Genomic DNA, 23591 nt, shown 5'->3' on the forward strand with positions numbered 1-23591 from the left:
TGGGGGCACTGGAAATAGCCATCAGTATAGCCACAGAAGAAGTACTGGGGAGTGTAGAACACCAGAGGACAATGAAATGGTTCAATGAGGAATGCTCGCTGATAATCCAAGAGAGAAATGTTGTGAGACAAAGAATTCTGCGAAGCAAAACAAGATTTGTGTCAAAAGACTACTAAGAGAAGAGGAAAAGAGTGGACAAATTATGCAAGGTAAAGAAATGGCAGTACGAAAGGAAGAAGAGTGGACAAAATGTGGGATGATAATGAGCTATGAAAGATCTAGAGAAATGAAGAAAGAAAAGAAGATTCCAACCCCATAATGATTAAAGTGGAATCCTAATTGGACGCAAAATCAAGGACAAGGACAATGGCAAGAGTATTTTGCCGAGTTACTGATGGGAAAGGGAGGAGTGAACAGAAATGAGACCTAGAATGATGAAGGGGAGTAACGGAATTTGGAACTGGAATTAGAATCAGAAGTGGAGGAGCAGGAAGTCAAACCTCCAGCAGGAGAAGGTGGCACCTGATAGCACATTATTAAAATTTGGGTGATGGACAATAGAAACGGCTGTTAATGAAGTAACAAAAAAAATGTACATAAAGGAAGAAGTGCCTAAAGGCACACATCTACTAGCAAGTAACTTCTGAAATAACTACTACAAGCACTTGCTGAGCTGTTTACATTAGAACAAAACTTGCGCAAGTTTACTTTTGCAAGTCACTTGGGCAAGTTAATTTCAGTAACTTGCTGCAAGTACTTGCAGAAGTGTTTCCACTAGAGACATGTCATGAGATTGGCAAGTGAATGTTTACAGTGACATGCCAAAAACCAGAGCAGTCGCAATCATTCTTGCAGCATTATTATTGAAGGAAAATCACGATGAAAATCAAAAAGTTAAGAAAAGATAAATGTTTGACTGAAGAAAATGAGTACAGAGGTGTACATATTTATCAAGAGACATTACTGAACTAATGAAAATTACAGGACTTTGATCAGATTAAAAACTTTATGAGAATGTCACATACAATTTTTGAAAACCTCTTGTCAATTCTACAGTAAAATGTCTGAAACGAGCATACAAAAATCCTGCAAACTGTTATCACCAAGAGATCACCTGTTAATTGTTCTTCGACTTTTGCAAACAATATTAATTACTTTTATTACAAACATAATGCAATTGAAAACAGTATACAAAAATGCTGGAAGCTAGATGACCGAGAGAACGCCTTTTAATTATTTTCGATTTTCACACACATTATTTACTACAAACATAATGCATTTATGTTTACACTACAATTAAAAATTAGCTAAAATTTAGAGGTCTCTACTGGCACTCCTTCTGGAGAAACCAAGTAATCGGTTAATTTTTTTGCTCTTACAGTAGAACCCTCTAATCCGACATAGGATGGTCCGTCACTCCGGTTAGTCCGACTAGGCTGAGGCTCGTGAACCTGTGCCAACGTGTCACTGACTGGGCGCCCATAGGGCCATTGTTGCGGTGTCTATCGCTGTGCATATTGTTATGCTGTACGTTATTGTGCAGTTTTATCCTATGTTGGGATTAAAAAACTTCGTTGTTTGCTTTATTCCGTGTTCTCTACTGTACTTATTACTGTATATTCACTGTATGTACAGTTGTCTGTTTTTGAACATGTCTGGATTCGAACGTAAACACGTACCTCTTTCACTAAATGAAAAATTAGCAGTGCTACAAAGACTGGATGAAGGAGATTCGCTCCAAAAAATTGCAAAGAAACTGAATGTAGGTGTTACAACAATTAAGGATTGGAGGAAGAATCGGAAAGACATTGACTCCTATACAGTTATGATTGATTGTAAAAACACTGTGAAGAATCGCAAAACATTAAAAATCCTAAACTTGAACTGCTTGATAACGCATTGTAGATGTGGTTTTGGCAAGAAAGAAGGAAAGGAACTCCAATATTTGGGGCAATTCTCAAAGAAAAAGCGATAGTTTTGCACAAAAAACTGGAAGCCAAAAGTAAATTTGCTGCTAGTGAAGGCTGGATTGATCCTTGGAAAATTCGTCAAAAATGTATCCCTGACTTTTTTTCCGAGTAATTTGTTTTCGTTTTTACTGTAAAAACAATGCATACAGTATAATCATTTCTTAATTTATACATACAGTAGTTTATTTCTTTGTAAAAAAAATACGTTTTTATATACAGTGCTACAAACATTTTTTTGTTTACAGTATATATCGTTTATAAGTTATTATGTACAGTACAGTACTGTAATTTGTTTGTCATTTTTCCTTTTAAAACCAATACATATTATAGTTTGTGTAGACGTTTCTTAGTTAATATATTGTTTAACACTGTGTAAAAAACATCTTTTTATATTACTGTAGACATCTTTTAGTTCTTTTTGTACTAAATGTCTTTTTATATTTTTTGCGATAAGTATTAGATTTTACAGATAATCCGACCTTTTTCTCGTTCCGACCATAGTCCCGGTCCTGAAGGTGACGGATTAGAGGGGTTCTACTGTACTTGGCTGGCGGTGGGCAAATATATATGTTTATGGGTTCTCACAGTACATTGCTTCAGTGTTTGTGCCACCTTGTTTTTGACAATCACACTGTCATACCAATATTGAACATGCAAAACTTCCAGCAACTATCAAGTTTGGCAGGTACTCACAGCAACATGCAGGCAACTGTTTCCACTAACTTGTGGAAGCTCTTCTGCAAGTACACAGAACTTGCAGGTGTTGACTTGCTGAAAGTGTGTCTACGTCAAGTGACTTGCAGAAGCAGCTCCTGCAAGTGATTTGCAGAAATTTACTTCCTAGTGGACACATGCCTTAAGGACTGGAGCTTGAGTTTAATCTGTTCATTACATAAGAAAGATAATAGGGCAGAGTGCAGCAGTTACTACAGTATTATTTGCTAGATACAACTTGAAAGGTGTTTAGCAAGACTGTAGCCTCTTGGCTAGAATGCTGTGTGGAAATGATAGTGGGGGATTATCACTCTGGATTTAGGAGAAATCGGTCCACAATAGACAAGATATTTTTATTGAGACAAGTGCTAGAGAAATTTTATGAATGCGACAAGCATCTTTATCAGTTGTACGTTGATTGTAAACAAGCATACAACAGCCCACACAGGAGCAATATCCTCCAAAGTATGAACAATTTTAGAATCCCACAAAAATTAGTGAAGTTGACCAAAATTACAAAGAAATCAACAGTTTGGAAGGTCAGAATAGAGGAAGAGTTGTCAGGAGAGTTTCATGTGGGAAGGGAGCTGTGGCAGAGGGATGAGACCTATACACTACTCTTTAAGTCAGCACTAAAAGAGATAATTTGACAAATGCCAATAAACCCAAAGGCATCAATATTGAGCCAGCAGGTCCCGGTGGTGGCATATACTGATGACGTTGCATTAACTGCAAGGAATATCAGAGTTTTGAAGAATAATTACACTGCATTAGAAGGATTAGTGCGAAAGTTAGGACTGTATACAAATAAAGGAAAAACAAAGTATATGATGGTGGGGATAGAGAAGAGACTTTAATAAAAGTAAATGGGAAATAGTACCAAATACTGGAAAAGTTTAAATACCTCCATAACAACAGATGATATGAGGACAGCAGCAGAAATTCAAGGAAGGATAGCACATGGAAACCAATGTTACTATTCCCTACAGAATATATTCAAATCCAGAAATGTCTGTAGGGGAAAACACCAATTACATTTGACTGTTTTAAGACCTAGTAATTCATGGATTAGAAGGTTACCATAAAAGAGGAAGGCTAGTTACTGACATGGGAAAGGAGGATTTTGATAAAGATGGTTGGGGTGGTGAAAGAAGAAAGAAGCTGGAGAATAAGGACAAACACAGAACTAAAGACACTTTTTGGACAGATGAATATTGTAGTGAAAATGAATCAAGCAAGAATAAGATGGACTGGACATGTACAGAGAATGTCAGAACTTTAAATGTTAAGAAAGTGTTTATAGGAAACCCCAAAGAGATACAGAGAAGAAAAAGATCCAGGAAATGGTGATTTGAAGATATGGAGGAGAACCTCAAAGCAATAGGAGTCAGGAATTGGAAAAAAAAAAACATGGACAGAAAAGAATGGAGGCAGATGATAAAGGAAACCACGATTCTGCAAGGAGTGTAGCACTGACCAGAAAGTAAGTAGTACATTTGTGCAAAATGCAGTAGGACTACAAATTAGTTTCCAGGGGCCCACATCATCTTTAATATCACACATTGGACCTTATGGAGTGAAATGCATGGTTGCCATGGTTATGGAGTCTTAGCCAGCAAAGTTTAGAAAAGTGATCGTTGATTTTCTCTTTCTTTCTCAGCCTCAACTGAAAATAAGGTAATAAGCCTTCTCAGTGCATTAGGTATGCCTCATAACGTCATTAACGTCTGCCAACACAATTAAATAGCCATCCTCAGGTACATAAGGAAGGTATTCCGTTACAACTAACAGTTAGTAGCACTGGAGTATAGACACAGCATGCTGGTAAAATACATTAAGAACATTCCCAGCCGAAATGAGGGGAAGTGTGAACATCACATTCACAACTCCGCTGATTTTTTGTACCAAATCAGTTACTTACAACATCCAAGACACAGATATGGTCAGTTTCAATATGGCCTCCCTCTTTGCTAGAGTCCTACTTTCGGAATCCATGCAACTAATGGGTAAAATATTTGATAATTATTGATCTCTTCATTCAGGCTCTAAAGTCAGTATGTATATTATAAGAAATAGGACAGCAATGGGTAGCCAGTTATCAAACGATGTAGCAAACATCTACATGGAATATTTGTAAGTAAAGGTAGTAAAACCTACAAATTGCAAGCTCACAAGTTTCTACTAATACGTATGTACACATGTTTGTGGTATTGCCACATGGAATGGAAAACGTCATAACTTCATGGAACACTCAGACTTATTTATCCTAATATAAAATTCATGATGGAACATGAAAAAAAAAGCTGGCTTACTGTCCTCAATGTATTAAAAGTACACCCTAAGAGTTGTATGGGTTGTAGATGTAGAAGAGCAGACAGATCCCTTGATCATTGAGTACAGAAGATCCACACACACACCAGTATTTACCTTCACACCTCTGCTGCCAGTCGTCAAAACGAAGTGCTGTGGTAAGAATAGACAAGGACCGATTTGTCAAAGAACAATAACACCTACAAACGGTTTTCCAAAGAAATGGAGGAATGGGTACTTATGTTGAGACTGATATTGTTGACGAGGTGGGGGGAAAGGAGAGAGAGAAAGAGAGAGAGAGAGAGAGAGAGAGAGAGAGAGAGAATCGAATGGCCTTTCACTCTCATCAAGGAAAATTGGCTATGCAACAAAGAAGATGTAAGTTGACTAACCAATCCATCAAAACAGTCTGAGAGGTGTAACGAATGTCAGCAACACTGCAAAAAATCAGCTGGATCTAAGCACTGATTGATATACTGAAACAAGGTACAACCAATATTATGGCACAGGCTCCAATGTTCCACAGCAGCACAATTAAGGAAGCCATCAAAATAAAGATATCTGAAAACCTTACAAACAGGAGCAAAGGCGTCAATTTGAACAAGTTTTGGGAGCTCAATTTATTAAGCTCTCAGGAATCATTTGTTAGAGCCACCAAATTCTGAGGAACTGTGCATTTCTACGAATAATGGAGTGGATACAGGAAAAATTATGTCCATCAGAAGGTAAAGTGGTAACCTGAGGTTAAATTCAGTTGACACAACTCAATATCTCACAGCTGGTTGGAGTATAGGTAGCAAGCACACAGAAGGCTACTGCTCGGAGTACCTGAAGATGATGAGTAGGCCAGTTGTCAAAATACTGTGTCTAATGAGGATAAGTCAGGTTGGCTAGAAACATAAAAATATTCATCTGACAGATCCTCTGTGTGTCTGTCTAAGTCTGAAATTACTGGAAAAGTTAATGACAGAGACTGTTTGGACAACAGTTCCTTGAAAAATCCAACAGATCAAAGGAGGAACATTCAACAATTATTCCAAAATATTCCACTTACCTTAAAATTGTACAGATGAGATATTATTAGCACTATATTGTCAAGTTGTTTATCTTCAGTATCCTTTATTTCACTGCACAGTTCATGAAACCTTTTTACACTTGCTTGCAAGAAGTGTATACCTGCATGAATTAAGACTCCACATGAGTAAACTTTCAACTGTTTCACAATAATATAATGATACACAAAAGAATATTAGAGTACTCCCTACTCTCAATGCCTTTTTCCTCAATCTGACTCTCAGCATCCAAAAATTGCATTTTGGTAGCATTTGAGAACGTTAAAAGCAGTGAATTTTTTTTGCATAATAACATAAAGAAAAAAAGAAAGTAATTAACAATGACTGAAATTACTTTGATCATAATATGAGATGACTATTCTGTTTTCAGTTTGGACTCCATAGAAATATTGGAACACTACAACTTATCTTAGAAGAAAGATTAAGAAAAGCCAAACCTACATTTCTAGCATTTGTAGACCTAGAGAAAGCTTTTGACAATGTTGACTGGAATACTCTCTTTCTAATTCTGAAGATGGCAGGGGTAAAATACAGGGAGCGAAAGGCTATTTACAATTTTTACAGAAACTAGATGGCAGTTATAAGAGTCGAGGGACACGAAAGGGAAGCAGTGGTTGAGAAGGGAGTGAGACAGGGTTGTAGCCTCCCCCGATGCTATTCTACCTGTATATTGAGCAAGCAGTAAAGGAAACAAAAGCTATTAAAATCCATGGAGAAGAAATAAAAACTTTGAGGTTCGCCAATGTCATTGTAATTCTGTCAGAGACAGCAAAGGGCTTGGAAGAGCAGTTGAACAGAATGGACAGTGTATTGAAAGGAGGATATAAGATGAACATCAACAAAAGCAAAACGAGGATAGTGGAATGTAGTCAATGCTGAGGGAATTAGATTAGGAAATGAGACACTTAAAGTAGTAAAGGAGTTTTGCTATTTGGGGAGCAAAATAACTGATGATGGTCGAAGTAGAGAGGATATAAAATGTAGACTGACAATGGCAAGGAAAGCGTTTCTCAAGAAGAGAAATTTGTTAACATCAAGTATAGAGTTAAATGTCAGGAAGTCGTTTCTGGAAGTATTTGCATGGAGTGTAGCTTTGTATGGAAATGAAACATGGACGATAAATAGTTTGGACAAGAAGAGAATAGAAGCTTCCGAAATGTGGTGCTACAGAAGAATGCTAATGATTAGATGGGTAGATCACATAACTAATGAAGAGGTATTGAACAGAACTGGGGAGAAGAGAAGTTTGTAGCACAACTTGACAAGAGAAGGGACCATTTGGTAGGACATGTTCTGAGGCATCAAGGGATCACCAATTTAGTATTGGAGGGCAGCGTGGAGGGTAAAAATCATAGAGGGAGACCAAGAGATGAATACACTAAGCGGATTCAGAAGGATGTAGGCTGCAGTAGACACTGGGAGATGAAGCAGCTTGCACAAGATAGAGTAGCATGGAGAGCTGCATCAAACCAGTCTCAGGACTGAAGACCACAACAACATTCTGCTTTGAAGGTTTTGTCATTTTAGTTGTAATAGTTAAGGAATTAACAGTTAATGCAGCCACCTCTTACTACACAGTCAAAATGGCTAACTGGCTACATCAAAATGATGAACAGTTGTACCACATAGAAAAGGTTGAAAGGGTTAACTTGTTTCTGCCACAAAAGAATTCACAAGAAGAAGGACTCAAAAGCAACAGGAATTTTACAATTAAAACTTTTTTCACTTTCAAAATAGTGTCAATGCACTTGTCCCAACACTTGACTGCTGAGGCAAACAGTTTGTAAAGCCATGACTGTTCAATGGATCAGTTGGATGTACAGTTCTGGGATTTTCAATTGCAGCATGTTGTGTAAATTCTAAAATACTTTCTGAGGGCAATTGCTCAACATCTTCATGTGGCCATTATTCTGCAGTTTCCTATGAAATCATTTCAGTACTTGAAGGTAGTAAAGCTGTTTAACTGTGGTACCTTGGATACCATATTTAGTGATGGACTATTACTTACATCTTAGAAAACAAACACTGTTTTCACATTGAGTCTCACGTATTAAAATAAAGCTTTTCACCTTGTTTTGAGTCTGTTTCATAACATCTAGTATACACTAAGTGATTTTTGTAGCTAGAGATTTCCATAAGATCCACAAAGCAATGAACATTTTCAGCTGACTTTGATATTAGTGCATTGTTCTGTCATGTCTGTAGAAGCAAAATTGCCAGATGTGGGAAAAACAAGTACACAAACAAGTATTATGACCTAACACCTACCTATGGATGACAGTTGGTCAACTAATTCAAAACGGTATATGTAGAACCATCACAAAGGTGAAGATATCTCTACTACCACTCCACCCAGAAGAAGAAAGTAACTTTTAGATCCCATCTCACATACTGTGTTTAGCAACATCATATTTATGAAAGATTACCCAATACTTTACAAAACCAAACTACAGGATGACAAAAAAAGTATGTAACTGTCTCCTACTAATGGAATCAAAAAATGTAATTCACGATAATATATCCTACATCTTTCAAGCAATATTTCCGGTAAATGAAATTTAACAAATGTATGAACTTTTTAAAAATGTTGACGGAAAGAAAGAGAAATAAGATCATTAACCACTTGAGTTTACACACACACACACACAGAGAGAGAGAGAGAGAGAGAGAGAGAGAGAGAGAGAGAGAGAGAGAGAGAGAGACGATATATTCAAAACAATCCACAGATATATGCAGCAGCTGAACAATGAAACGTACCTACTTCAGTATCCACATTGCTATGCAAAACAGCAACAAGCAATGCATGTTCCATAATCAGTCTTTCAGGTGTCCTTACTGGAACTACAAGTGATTCCATCAGCAATTCTGATAAAATTTTATTCATGTCATGTCTGCTGTTACTCATATACAACTGCTCCACCTGAAACAAATGTAATACAAGAGAACCTAATTAACAGATGAAAAAAAAATTAGGTATGTTGATAATTTACACTGATGACATTTCCACAACTGGAAAAGTGAAAATGCTATTTTTTATCTATGCACAAGTGGCTATAAAATCAAGTAAGTTTTATTTAACAGGCTGTAATCACAACAGTTCATAATACATTTTCAGGAGGTGATGCCCGACAGCTCTTAAATATTTGAAAAATATCATATTATCATCTTGAGCTGCTCATAAAATACTTAATCATTGAACCAGTTTCAGTTGTCTCGCCACGATCAGGTTCAAAAAGGTATTCACAGTACCGCATTAGGTGAAATATACAATCATTATCATCAGGTGATAAAATGATGAATAATACACTGTCATCATATCATAATATTAATTACATCATCATCTATAAAAATTGTGCTATGGGGTGTACATATTCATGTCAGATGCTCCTGTGTTGTACAAATCTTTTCACAGCATTAACATCACTCAAGGTTTTAAGATGAACAAGTACACTCCACAGCTCAATTTTTATAACATGACAATGTAATAATGAATACGGATAGTGTATTGGTGGATCACATTTAAATCACCTTAGGTTTGCTGATGGCAGTGTACCGTTTAGTTCTGGTGCAAATGAACATAAAAAATGTAAGGAATCGTTCATTAGGGTAAGTTTGAAAATAGGTCTGAAAATCAATAATAATGAGACAAAAATAATGTAAAATTAACATACTGAAAAAAGTTGAGGCAGTTGAAACTCACAACTGGGTAAATAGCAAAGAGTACAAATGGTCTGGGGCACTCTTGTTAAAAGAACCATGATCGTCAAATTTGAGAGTCCAATGAATACACAGTAAATTAAGTGTAAATAATCAGTTTTGATGTGAGACATGCGCTTACAATAAGAAATACATTCAGAAACTGAAAGAATGATGGACTGACCCACGTTGGCAATAACTATGCAAGGCAGGAAAAAAAAGTGGATCAGGGAATGATTGGAGTGGAAAACATTTAATCGAATTGAAAATAAAATGGTGATTGGTGGCGCATGTAACTGAGTGAATGGACAGCAGATGTACCTAAAACTTTTTATCTGGACTTCCAGAGACAAGAAAAGACCAAGCTGACAACCTAATGTAAGATGGATACTTAACACTACATAACTTGCAGGTACAACAGGACATGAAGAGCTTAACATATGGAAAAGTCTAGCGGCAGCCTTAATCTAGCTGCATGTGTCAAATGACATTAGCACAGGTATACTTTACTGACATATAACTGTTAATGCAGCCTACATTATTAGATTCTGACAGCCATTCGTCTTTGTTAATGCAGCGTTTGACTAGTTCCATGTCGCTGAAGAGTCTGCTCCATGATCGCATCTATGGAACATGAATGAACACAGTGTGTTTCGACAAATTAGTAACAGATTGAATTTGGCCAGAAATGACCAGATAGTTAAACGTTAACCCCACTGTTGTCTGTAGAATGTTGTAACAATTTGTAATCAAATATTCAGCATTGAGAAGGTCCAACTTCTTACTCTCGCCATTGCAATGGTCTCTCTTCAAATATTGTGTACATAGGGCTTTCTGAATATGGTATATATGTAGGGCTGTCTTGATTTAGACCACCGCACTACTAAACAATGCCCTGTTCTTCGTGCAATAATCGCAGGGGAATATCATCAAGTACTGTATACAGAATGCTTCATGATGATTGGATGTGTGTCCTGATCAGTCACATGTGTAGCTCTCACTACTCATCACAAGAGTAAATTATCATGTACACTTGACTGCAAGTGAATGGAAGACTGTTCATTCACTTCAAACGTGAGTCATGCACTGTACAAAGACTTGTTGAGCATAAAAGTGTGGTCTTGACAAAGCATGTATATTATATCAGCCTTGTTTCAATTATTAGAGAAATTGATATCTGTTGTGATCCATCAGATAACTGTGAAAGGAGTGCCTCCAGAAGAGGCAGTATCAGTGTGTGGATTAACATACTATTATGTGGACACAAAGACCTACATTTCACTGTGGCTATTTATGTCTACAGAGATAACATGCTTTGTGACTTGTTTATGTTTACACTAGTGCAACAGGTGGAGATTTAATTTTTCATGATGTCATGGCTCGGCCACATAGGGATCTTCTCATCAATGAATATCTTTAGGCAGAAGCAATCCAGGATTCAGGGTTTTCAGCATGGACTCACAATCCTTATTTGATAGAGTATGTACCAGATGGTCTTGGTCCTCTTGCAGAGACTCTTGCTGTAGAAAAATATCTGCAAGATTTGTATTTACTATCACAGGGAGGTTCCTTTCACCACAATTTAGGTATACTTAAGGGTACAGAACCACAGTTAAGACAATCAGGTGATCCAAGGCCACTATAAGAAGAATACCATTTCGTGTGGAGCATTGTCCAAATAAAGTTTAGTAAAGAAGCACAAAATTATCACAAGTTAAATGTTATCAGTATGCAGCAGGTTATGCTAAGTGTAATAATTCCTGGAGGCCTGTGCAAATAATTCCACAGCAAGTCAAAAGACAAACAAAAACAAATAAGGTAGAAGCTGAGCTGTAGCGGCTAATCATTGAAGAGATTCGACCATGTTACAGGTCCAATGAGCCTGGCCTACATAAGCTTTTACTGGACTATAAAATTTAACAGTATGTTTGAATCAATGAATACAATCTTGACACATGGGACAAATTCTGTATGGAAAAACACAAAATTTCTTATGTCAATCACAATTAGGTGAGGAGACAACTGGAAAACTGAGTCAAGCATCAGGGTATAACTATATTGTTGTATCTGCAAAGTTTTTGGCACTGTGCCACAGATGTGGTGAAAGCCAGTAAAAGTTTCAGATGAGTCACGCAATTGACTGAAACTTTAAATCATGGGTCAACTTGTTGCACAGTGCCAAGCAAAACTATAGCTGACTGGAAACTTATGTTTTGATTCATATGGTGGGGCAAATGCATACATGAGACATAAAAATCACTAATAACGCCTAATTCAATTAGGTGAAACTGGTGTGGTTAAAGAATAATAAAAATTCCAGTTGCAAAGACACAAAATATTTATTCTTATCTACAAGGTAAATGTCACTGATTACCCACCAAAAGCAGGAAAAACAAATGAGGCAATGATTTCTGGAGAAGAGACCGTGACAGACAGGAATCCTCCATGGACAACAGTTGCCAAGAGATTGTAAAAACACACTGACGTCGCCATCATCATCATAATCAGGACCAGTAGTAGTAGTTGTAGTAGTAGTAGTAGTAGTACTAACAGCACCACCACCACCACCACCACCACTGGCTTGGGCTCTAGTCAACTCTGTTTTTTTTCTTTTTTTTCCAATGATGCTTGATATCCAACATCAAAAGTGGAAGAAAACTATTTTCTGAGCAGATGGTTTTACACGAACCATATTTGAATCAACCTGGTATTTATGCTGTAATGGCAGTTACTATGACTTACACAGATGCTCCAATTTGTCATTCTTCCAATATATAGACATAATGTTATCACTGGGTGGAACTTCTTTCTTGCATCACAAGACTGTGGAAACCTCCACTTCAGACAGGCCAAGTTACTCCAATAAATTCTTGCTTCAAGGACAACTAGGGATGAACGTCCGTAACTGAATGAACTATTTATTCTTATGTCATGGGCAAGTTTCATTCTATTGTCAAAACATTTTTATCCAGTAATTCAACCAATGTAAGAAAATTCTTGCAAGGGATGAACATCCACAACTGAACGAACTATTTATTCTTATGTCACTGACAAGTTTCACTCTATAGTCAAAACATTTGTATCCAGCAATTTAACTAATGTAAGAAGAGGAGAATCTTCTGATTATAGTATTTCACAAGGCTCAATCTTTGGTCCACTATTGTTTCTCATGTATGTAAATGACATTTCATCTAAAACACAACTAGTTCTCTTTTCAAATAGTATTAGTATTGTAATAAATTCAAATATACTTACAGCAGTAAAAGAAATGGTAAGCAATGTTATTAAAAATATTAGTCTATAGTTTTCTGCAAATGTTCTCATTCTCAATTTAAAAAGCCCACAACATATTCATTTCTGGACATCTTGAGGTACTATACCAGATGTAAGTGTAACATGTGGTGAGAAAATAATAAGTAGATTAAAAACTTCAAACATTTTAGGTTTCCACATTGATGAGAATTTAAGTGGGGAAAAACACTTTGGAATTCCTATAACAACTTCGTTCAGCCACACATGCACTTCTAACCATTGCAAAACTTGGGGGGTGACAAGCCAGTAAGTTAACATATTCTGTGTATTTTCATTCAATAATGTTGTATGAAATAATGTTCTGAGGTAACTAATCTTTGTGAGAGTATGTCTTCGTTGCTCAAAGACGTACTGTAAGAATAATATGTGGTGCTCACACATGATAATTTTGTAGACATTTTCTTGAAATAAATAATTTCCCTGCATTGGCTATTATTCAATTGCATTTTATTTTCAATTTGTGTACTTTGTTGTTTCAATTGTGCAGCCATTCTCAAGTAAAATTTTTAACCCATTCTACATATGTGTTGGGATACAGGAGTTTTCATGGGAATTCCATGGTTGTCTGTCCTTACAAGAAGTTTATCAGAGATGTGGAGCCTGTTGCAACTAAACAGAAGACATATGTTTAAGTTGGTAGGCAGTTTGAACATTGCTTTGCAGTATATTTATCCTCACATGAAGTGTAAATGTATAGTTAAATAGGAACAATGATGTACAAAATTACAATCCCAGAAGAAAAATATTACATTCCTTAATCCACATTACTGTTGTCTTTAGAACAAAAGGGGTGCACAATGTTGCACCCAGTTTTTGATCACCTACCCAATAATAAGTTGCACAACAGAATAATTTCATTCTGCATGTTTTTTTTTTAGTTCTACCAAGTAGGCTCAGAACAGAGTAGGTTAACACTGGGCTGATTATCGGTATGTCAACAAAACATACTGCCAACACAACAAACCTCAAGAGTAGACAGAAACACAAGTGTTGTGGATGCTACTTCACAAAGAACTGTGAGGTAATGCTATGTAACTCCTCTGCTCGAGCACCATTACAAAATCTAACATAGACAGAAAGAACCAAGCTCAGAGACCTCCAGAATAATTACTGAGTTACCACAGCAATGCAAGGAATGCTGACAGGTCGGATAAACAAGAGCAACTGTGCTCATACATTCAGAGGCAACATGTCATAGGTGTGCACTGGGCCCTTTAAACAGTGAGGCTTTCGGAGCACAAGACCATATTCTCTCATGCTGCCAGTCTGTCCACGTAGCTAGAACCAGAGAGGATGACAGTCTGGTGAGTTTCAGTTAAATCATGACAAGCTGATCGATAACTGCCTGCCTACTGCCTGCTTGCTAACTTCAACACCAAGATGCAGCCAACCTGATGCATACCACAGGTGTGGTCTGTCATTGCTGCCTACTAGGTCACTGAAGATGAGAAGACTGGCAAGTGGCCAGCCCTGTGGGGTCATTGTGGACGAGACTGGGGTGTGGCCAATCCTCCTACATTACAGGTCATCGCGGATGATCCACAAGCTGCCATCTTCACACTGACTGGGTATGGCACGTCTGTGCAACCTCCTGGGTTACTTATGAGCATTTGCTGCTATCTTGGTCAATCCATGGTGGATGACCAGGGCCTAGTGTTCACGATAACTGACATCCTGGACCATAGTTGGCAGTGTCCATCCGAGTGCATGGGTGTTGTCTTCGAGAGTGCTGAAGTGGTGGATGCACTGGGTCTTCACAGAGTCTGTATGGACAGCACCTTTCTCGCACCCCCACCAATGTCACCACCACAGCATGAAGTCATGGCACTGACCTGTGGGAGCGATGTGACACCACACTGACAAGGCATCAGCACTTCTTTGCAGAATGTGCACCTGCATCCAGCCTCTGACCGTAGCTCTGAAGGCACTCAATAATTCTGTACACTTTGCATGACAAATACATGTTATTACAGATACTGCTCTGTCACTGATGCATCTGGGCATGAATTGGACCACTCCCCTACACTCTATGCTCAATCTCCTGTTCACAAAATGACCACAGCATGTCAGGCCACAAAACTCATGTAAGAAAATAGCTGTGTCGCAGCATTGGTGCCAGAATTTGTTTCACCTCAAGACGCAAATGACAGTGAAGCTATGTGTACAGCATTGACCATTATCTAGCAGTATCAGCACAATGTGGTTTGTTGAGTGAGGGTTTTCATCACTGATGGTCTTTACAGTGTATATGTGTATCTGTAATGAGCCATGTCAACTCACAGAGGCATCAGTAGCACCCTTAAAATGCCATTTCTTAAACCACAAGAGCATTTGTCACTGTTTAAGGAGAATGTTACAGAAACTTATTTGACACCTGCATTAATATCATTTATGGCTTCAATTGAAACAATTAGAAATGTTACCCATCCAGGCACAGTAGCAGATTGACTAGCTGCACATTTAGTTGCTGAGCACTTATCTATCAGGGTGTGAGTTGCTATGTACTAAGGTTGTGCCATTCACGTGTAGTACTTGTAGGCAATTGGGGCATGTGGCACAGGATTGCTCTGAGACTCATTGGGCAATGATACACCAGAAATTTTAGTGTGCAATTATTATGTATGTGTTGGAAGTGCAGTTTTTCTCTTTTTATTTTGTGTTATTGTTAATGACAGTACCAAATTGCACAGAATGTCACAAACACATTCTGTTACTATGAGTGAGATTGTTGCCACTTTGACAAAGTAGGTACAAGTATTGTCAGGGTTAAGTTCCCAACATCAGCAAGAGCTATGTAGGCATGAAGAAATTTTACAGGCTGTGGTTTACAGACAAAATAAGGGCCTAAGGAAGCCAAGACAGTAGTGTAGGTAGCCCCCCCATTCCCTTCTTCTTTCAATCCTTTGACAGTTATGTTAGTAACACCTTTTCTGGCAAGTTAACAGAGGCTGTAATTGCATTCCTTGGCAGTGTTAAGGCTACCGCCACTATGAGTGGTCAGTCACACAAGATTACACTCTGTGTAGCTGATTTACAATTAGCAGGTGAAGTTCTCAGTAAGGCAGAAACATACCAGCAGTTAACTGATGGGTTATGACAATGTTATCAGAAGCAAAACAGCACAAATTTTTCCTAGAAAAAATTGAGTACCTTAACGCAGAAAAATAGGGAATCAGTAGAAATATTTATGGACAAAACCTGGGGTATCCATGCACAGATGCATCAGATGACACAAAACATGGAAGCATATAGAGTCTTGCTGAGAGGAGCCGAGATTAGGGCTTAGGATGTTTTTCTGCAGAGTGTCCACAAAGTCTGGATACATAGGGAATTCTAATAAATATTCTATTTTCTATAAATATTAATAAATAAATAACAATAATCATAAAATAAATTCTAATCAATCTATTTTTTTCAGATTGAATGGTGGCTCTGACTAAAGAAGAACAAGTGGAGTTGGTATTCTAAGTGGAGGAGAAGGATGGTCATATCGCAAAATTGTGGAAGAATTTAACCTTCAACACTCTCATCATCGATCTATTTGTTTTACTGCCGTCAGGAAATAAAAATCACTGAGTTTGAAGAAACAGGCAGTGTGTGGGACAAGCCCTGCTCAGGATGATCAAAGACTTCAGATGAAACGAAAGAGATTGCCTTCAATAAGGTCTATGCTGGCCCAAAGAAATTGCTTCATTGGACATCCACAGAGTTGGGTGTTCCAAGGTCAACCATCCGCAAAATCCTGGCAGAGGAGAGGTTTCATCTGTACAAGTAACAGGTATTGCACAACAAAGCAATCAAAATAGGCACATCCATATGTGTGAATAGTTTTCAGGTAAATTGTATGAAAACTAAAGACTGTGTGTTGTTCTGTGATGAAGATGTGTTTTACATGAATGGTGAAGTGAACATACAAAATCTTTGGCACTGGTCTCAAGGCAATCCACCAGGCTGTATGAGTCCATCCAAAAGGACTGCGAAAAAGTGATAGTATGGTGTGACTTGTGGAAAGCTCATGTGCTATGACCTTTCTTCTTTGATGAACATGTAACGGGTGAGACTTATCTGAACATGCTGAGAGACAAATTGATGCCTTAAATTGAGCATCTGGGTGAGGGACTTCCAAACTGGATGGGGACCCTGCCCATTTTGCTGCAGCTGTTAGATATTGGTTGATGACAATTTTCCTCAACGGATTGGGGGAAGAGATCATATGGAGTGGTCTGCTCATCCGCCAGACACCCCCCCCCCCCCCTTGATTTCTGGGGTTTCCTTTAAAAAAAACGTTTACTTGACGAAGAATACAAATTTATATCACCTGACAGAATGAATTACCTGTCAGTGTGCTAAAATTGATGGCACTTCAGATCTATTCCATTGAGTTCACCTTAATCTTGAAAAGTACATCAAATTATGTATTGAAAAGCTCGAAGACCATGTTGAAAATATTGTTTATTAACATTAGAGTGACTAAAATGTGCGTTATTATTATTATTTTAGAATTCCCTATGTACCCAGACTTTATGAACACCCCATACACTGTATCCCCACAGAGACATCACATGGGGTTAGAAACGAAAATCGTGGCAATTTAGCAGCGGCTCTTGGGGTCACAATACATTTAGACAAGATTGACATTGCTTCACAAACACATACAGACCACTAAGTTTTTTCTGCAGAAATAAAGTGTTATAGATGCAGATGGGAAGGTCATGTATGGAAACAGTGTCAGTAACCTGAATGCTGTTTAAGTGTGGCCAAATTGAACACTGAGTGCATGATTGTGGGCAGCATAGGAAGTGAAAACAACTTCAGCAGAAGCAGCCATTAATTGTAAATGAGAGTGCAACAGTAAATGCAGATGAGAATGCACAGTTAGAAACATTCCTTATAGGACATAACATTGCACAAAAAGGTGCATAGATGGAATGCTGTTTGTCATGCTGCGTGAAAGGCAAGAAACATAAATGTCTGGCAGACATGCATCAATCATCAGTCCAGACCTCATAGGGAGGAAGAAACTGGGACTCCGCATTATAAATTGCATGGGGTGGGTGATGATAATGTAGAGTCATTGAGTACAACATTTTCAGTTTCCGTAGCAGAACTAGAGATTTTCAGGAGTATATGGAAGTGTTACCATACACTAGCGAAGTGTATTCAGCAACTGTTGGGCTAGATTTTCTCCACAAACACCATGCCAGAATTCATCTTTCACAGTATACAATGGAACTCGATGGGAATTTGTTCTTATTGGAGGATACAGCTGCAAGCGAGGCAATGTTGCAAGGGGCGCCCTTCTTGAAGCTGTTGCCGACTAAATTGTGAACACATATGCTAAAGATTGGTGAGGGACAGGGAAGTTAGTGTGGGTTTCCATTTATACCGACTTACCATGCGAAATATAATATGTGGTAGGGACACTAAAGGAAAATGAAGAATTAGATGGAACTCATTTTTTGTGCTTACTAGTGTAGTGCGCAAAAGTAATATTAACAGTAAATTTATGGCTCCTGTAACCTTGGATAACTTCAGTATGGACGTGGTTAGCCTTTCAAAGGGCTTAATGATTGCCTCATTAGAGATACTAGATGAGGAAGATACTGATAGGTCCTGTGATGACCAGAGCCCCAAATAAATCGTCTATGCAGCAGTGTTACGTGAAAAATTGGGTCACTTGCGAGGCAGTTATCAGCAGGCAATGGGAGCTTTGCTACTATGGTTTATTTAACACAAAGTGTCCTTCACCAGCAACATAGGTCACTCAACACCATATAATGACAGGTAATAATGCGCCAGTTTATAGAATGCTGTACCACATAGCAAGGCATCTTCAACTCATAATGAAGGAGTTCATAGATCAGCATTAGCTGAAGGTATAATAGAGTCCAGTGATACGCCATGGAGCACAAATGTCATCATGCCAAAAACAGTCAACAGATGGCACCAGGAAGTACAGATTCCTTTGCTGTTACCACTACCTGAATGTGAGTCATAACTGACGCATATATGATTCCCAATATTGTGGAAATGTTAGACAATCTAGGACGGTGCCAGTAATCTACAAAAATGGATCTGAGCAGCAAGCATCACAAGTTAAAAGGTATTCCCAGAAGACAGACCAAAGATAACTTTCATGATTCCATGTGGACATTACCACTGCTAAGGAACAACGATTGGGGTATAAACTGTGCCAGCCAAGTTCCAGGGGTTATTAGATGGGATCCTACATCGTTTAAAACCAAAAAAAGCTTGCATGGTATATTTCAAAAGGCGTTCAAACCAAACAGAGGCAATCCAGAACTTCCCAGAATCACAAACCACAAAACAACTAATGTCGTTCCTAGGTTTATGGAGTTGTTATTGCAAATTTGTAAAGAATTTTGCACAGATCATAGAACTTTTGAACCAAAATTTCAGTGGTCAGCAGAATGTCAAGCAGTGTTTGAGGCACTGAAGGCAGCGTTAGTTTCTGATCCAGTACTACTCTTTCCTGAAGTTAAGAAGGAATTTATCCTCTCTTGTGATAGCAGCAATAGCATGGTTGGTTGTATTTTGAGGCAGAATATCAATGGGCAGGAACATCCAGCAGCGTATGCCTCACACCAACTGAACAAAGCAGTGCGTAACAATCTCACTATGGAAAAGGAAATGTTGGAAGTGATATATGAAATAGCATACTTTCGTTGTTATTTATATGGACAAAAGTTTAAGGTCACCAAGGACCATGCTTCATTAAAATGGCTGTTAATGCTGAAAGATTTGTCATGATGGCATACAAAATGGGCACTCAAGCTCAGCAATTTTGATTATGAGGTGGTATGTACACTGGAAAGCACACAAAAGCAAATATGTTAAGTAGGAAAATTGCAGTGCTTAATGTGCTAGGCAAATTTTTTAACAGAGTAGCAGAGAGCACAAGCAGCCAACAAAGACTATTAGGCATTCAGGTCACAACTGCAGTCCGTGAAGCATGAGGGCTTGTTCTGCAGAACGATGAAGTGCAGACTGTGCATAGTGGTTCTGATGGCATTCAAGGGCGAAGTGCTGCTCAAGCACGTGACGTGTCATCAGGTCACAGAAGATGCCAAATGATGGACAAACAAGATGCAGAAATATTCTGATGGAGAACAAGGAGATCCGATGTGGAGCAATTAAGTGAAAGACCCTATGTCTTGTGCACAAAGAGCTGATCTTAGTTATCAGAAAATTCCTTTGTAAAGACTATCAGAAGTGTTTCAAATGACTGGACTCAACATTTTAGGCATAATAGGGCACCCACTGGGAATAAATACATACTTACAATTAAAGTTCATTTTTCAAGGGTCTTGGCAGTGTTGGCAATTCCTGATCAGTTGGCCAGGCTTTAGGGCTTTAGTTAACAACTGGTTGTTTAAATGTGGAGTACATGATACATTAGTTATGGATCAGGGCACAAATTCTTTACCAGACTTGATGATGCAGATATGTCACATACTTTGTATCCAGAAATTACAAAAAAAGCCCATTCCCTCCACAGACTAATGGCACAATGGAATGAATACATAGCATCCTCTCTAAATTATGAGTTATTACGTTAACAGCAGTTATACAGACTTGCATATGTATTTACAATATGTAGTTTGCATGTATAACTCTAAAGTACATGCTGACAAGTCTCTCACCTTTTGAGGTAGTGTACGGTAGGAAAATGCCACCCCTTTGACATCATGATTCCTAATTTAGGATCAAACTGTGAATAAATGAAAAACTTTGCAAAAAGAATACTGGAGGTATGGTACAATGTAAAGCTAGCAAGTGCTTAAGCTTTGGAATGACAGGAACAGTCCATACAACATACAGGAAAACTGCCACAATATCAAGTGAATCAACGGGTATTAGCCGCCAACTTCTACATGCCTAAGAGTAAGATGAAAAAAAATCTTGACTAAGTATCAGTGTTCTTATCAGGTCATTGAGATGATTCCTCCAGTACACATTAAAGTGCAGATTCTAACTAAAATGTCTACTGTACATGTAAGTAAAGTTAAACTCTTTACAGGAATTGGGGAGGGGGAGGGGGGGGGGGGGTACATGCTACAGTTCCCAACAGAGTCAGATCATGAGAAAATGACTAAAACAGTTCAGGATTGTATACCAGTGGACAAGTAGAATGCGGATAGTATACCCTATGAGTTAAGCTCACACAACAAGCAGTAGTATTTAAATTTAATTGTGTTATGTCTATGAGTTGTTCTATTCTTGTCAAGCATATTTAGAATTTATACTATAGGTCTTTACTATATTACACTATATATTGGCTATGTGTTATTTGTTAATTGTTTTGTTGTATATATGCATTTATGAAGGAGGGATGGGATGACAGAAGCTATTTTCTTTAGGTCGTGAATTACAAGGAACAACTGGATGGGTTGTGACAATCCTGATGTTGCTACACAGCACCAATGGAGGAACAACGCATACAGTTCACATTCGACTATTATAAGCAAATGCATTACTTTCTTGATAACCGCATGTGTTGCTAAGTAGTTATCAATGGACATTGAAGTTGATTGTTGATGTGTGGGAGATAAGAAATAAAGTTTAAAGATTACAGGAAAAAGTCTACCATGCAGTAAACAGGCAACTGAGTTAGATATTACTGCTACCACATCAGTTATTGACACCATTGTGATAAGCAAAAAAATAATTTCATTCGCGACTACAACATGTAGCAAAGGTGTTGTGGAAAAAAAGAAATAGCCATGTTTTATCACACAGCAAACATGGAAGTAAATACGGACAGAACAAAGTTATATCTAATGGTTGAACTAACAGGGATGGACGCGCAACATCAATGTTACATAGTTCATCCTTTTCTAGTGAGATCGATAGTGAAAGAAAAATGGGTACAAGTAAATATGTGAGAGAGGTGTTAATAATTTTCGATCATGGGCAAACTCCCACTCCAATGTCACAAAAGGATGTACAAGAGTGTTTGAAGGAGAATATCATCATCTGTCCAGCCAGAGAAGTGCAGACCGACACACAGACAAGCAAGATGCACCACATGTCTGTGGAAAACAGAGGTAACATGATGTCAAAAAGAAATACTGGCACCACAGCCTCATTTTCAAAAGGTGGGAGCAGAATGGACATTCTCAGTTTTTGCACTGGAGACTGTATCATGAATTGTTACAAGAACAGAAACAGAAATCCTCAATACAATAATGTTCAAGTTATGTTATAGTGGTATTTTGGTGAAGGGCATGATTTGACAGATAGACAATGATTTTCCGACTACCAGCTTCACTCACATGTACAACTGTACTTGATTTCACTCCCTCTGCATTGTACTGGGCAGAGAAACTATTTTCAGTACTGCCAACAAAAAACCTAATCTACCTTAACAACACCTTGAATACTGACCTCATATATCATTTAGACTCACTGAGAGCCTCTCAGCAAGGTAAGATTTCCATTGGGCAAATGTTGCAACACATTCAGCAATACCAGGAGAACTGATGCCAAAATGTGGTAACCAAAAGCATGATGACCATTATTCTTGGCATGTTCTTGTTGGCAATTTATGTGCTTCACTTTTGTCTAACACATCAGATACCAGTCAAGCAGTCAACTAACATAAACCTACAAACATACACTAAGAAAACTGCAAAGTTAGTATAACTTGTAAAAAAATGTGCCCAGCAAACTAAAACTTGGGAATAATGATACAGAATTAGGAAATGATCCATGTAAACCAGCTCCCATGAGAAAAGTCGGTGCAGTGGGCACGATGAATAATTATGTAAACAGACCTATAAGATTAGTGTGGAGCAAAGGCAAAATTAAGGATGAACTTTTTGAAATATGGGAAGTGTACTGCTCGGCAGAATAATTTTATTGTACATGTTTAAATTTTTTTAAAAGTTCTACCAGCCAAGTTCGGAGCGGGTTAGGTTAGGACTGGGCTGGTGTGCCAATCATATGACAATGAGACATACCACCAATGCAACAAACCTCAGAGCACTGTAGACAGTAATATAAACATTGCTGTGCTACTTAACAAGGCGCTATAAAGTAATGGTACATAACTTTACCACCAAGCGCCACTAAAAAATCAGAGACAGGCAGAAAGAACCAAGCTTGGCGACGCAGAATAACTAGTGAATTAAAACAGGGAGACAAGAAGCACTGAAGCGTCATATAAAAGAGAGCAAACGTGCCCATACACTTAGAGCCACTGCATCATGGGTGCAAGTTGGGCCTTTAAATAGTGAAGCTTTCAGAGCTCAAGAACATATTTTGCCATGCTGTCATTCTGTCTGTGTTACTAGAACCAGAGAGAATAACAGTCTATTGAGTTTCAGTTAGATCACAATATGATAATAGATGATTGGCAGCCTGCTACCCGCTTGCTGACTTTAATATCAAGCTGCAACCACCTGACGCATACCACAGCCACGGTCTGCCACTGTTGCCTACCGAGTCATCATGGAGGAGAAGATTGGTGAGCGGCCAGCTGTCCTTTGCTACG

At 38.2% G+C, this 23591-nt stretch overlaps 1 protein-coding gene across 1 annotated transcript in view; it reads right to left on the reverse strand.

Moving 5' to 3' along the window:
* The window catches only part of LOC126334864 (nucleolar MIF4G domain-containing protein 1), a 99608-nt gene that overhangs the window by 57572 nt on the left and 18445 nt on the right, over positions 1-23591 (reverse strand). The window contains exons 4-5 of the mRNA XM_049997548.1: positions 8825-8987; positions 6049-6170 (exon numbers count right to left, since the gene is read on the reverse strand). Of these exons, the coding sequence (XP_049853505.1) occupies positions 6049-6170; positions 8825-8987 (285 nt within the window). The remainder of the gene's footprint in view (positions 1-6048; positions 6171-8824; positions 8988-23591) is intronic.

This window comes from Schistocerca gregaria, chromosome 2 (genome assembly GCF_023897955.1).
Source record: "Schistocerca gregaria isolate iqSchGreg1 chromosome 2, iqSchGreg1.2, whole genome shotgun sequence".
NCBI lineage: Eukaryota > Metazoa > Arthropoda > Insecta > Orthoptera > Acrididae > Schistocerca > Schistocerca gregaria.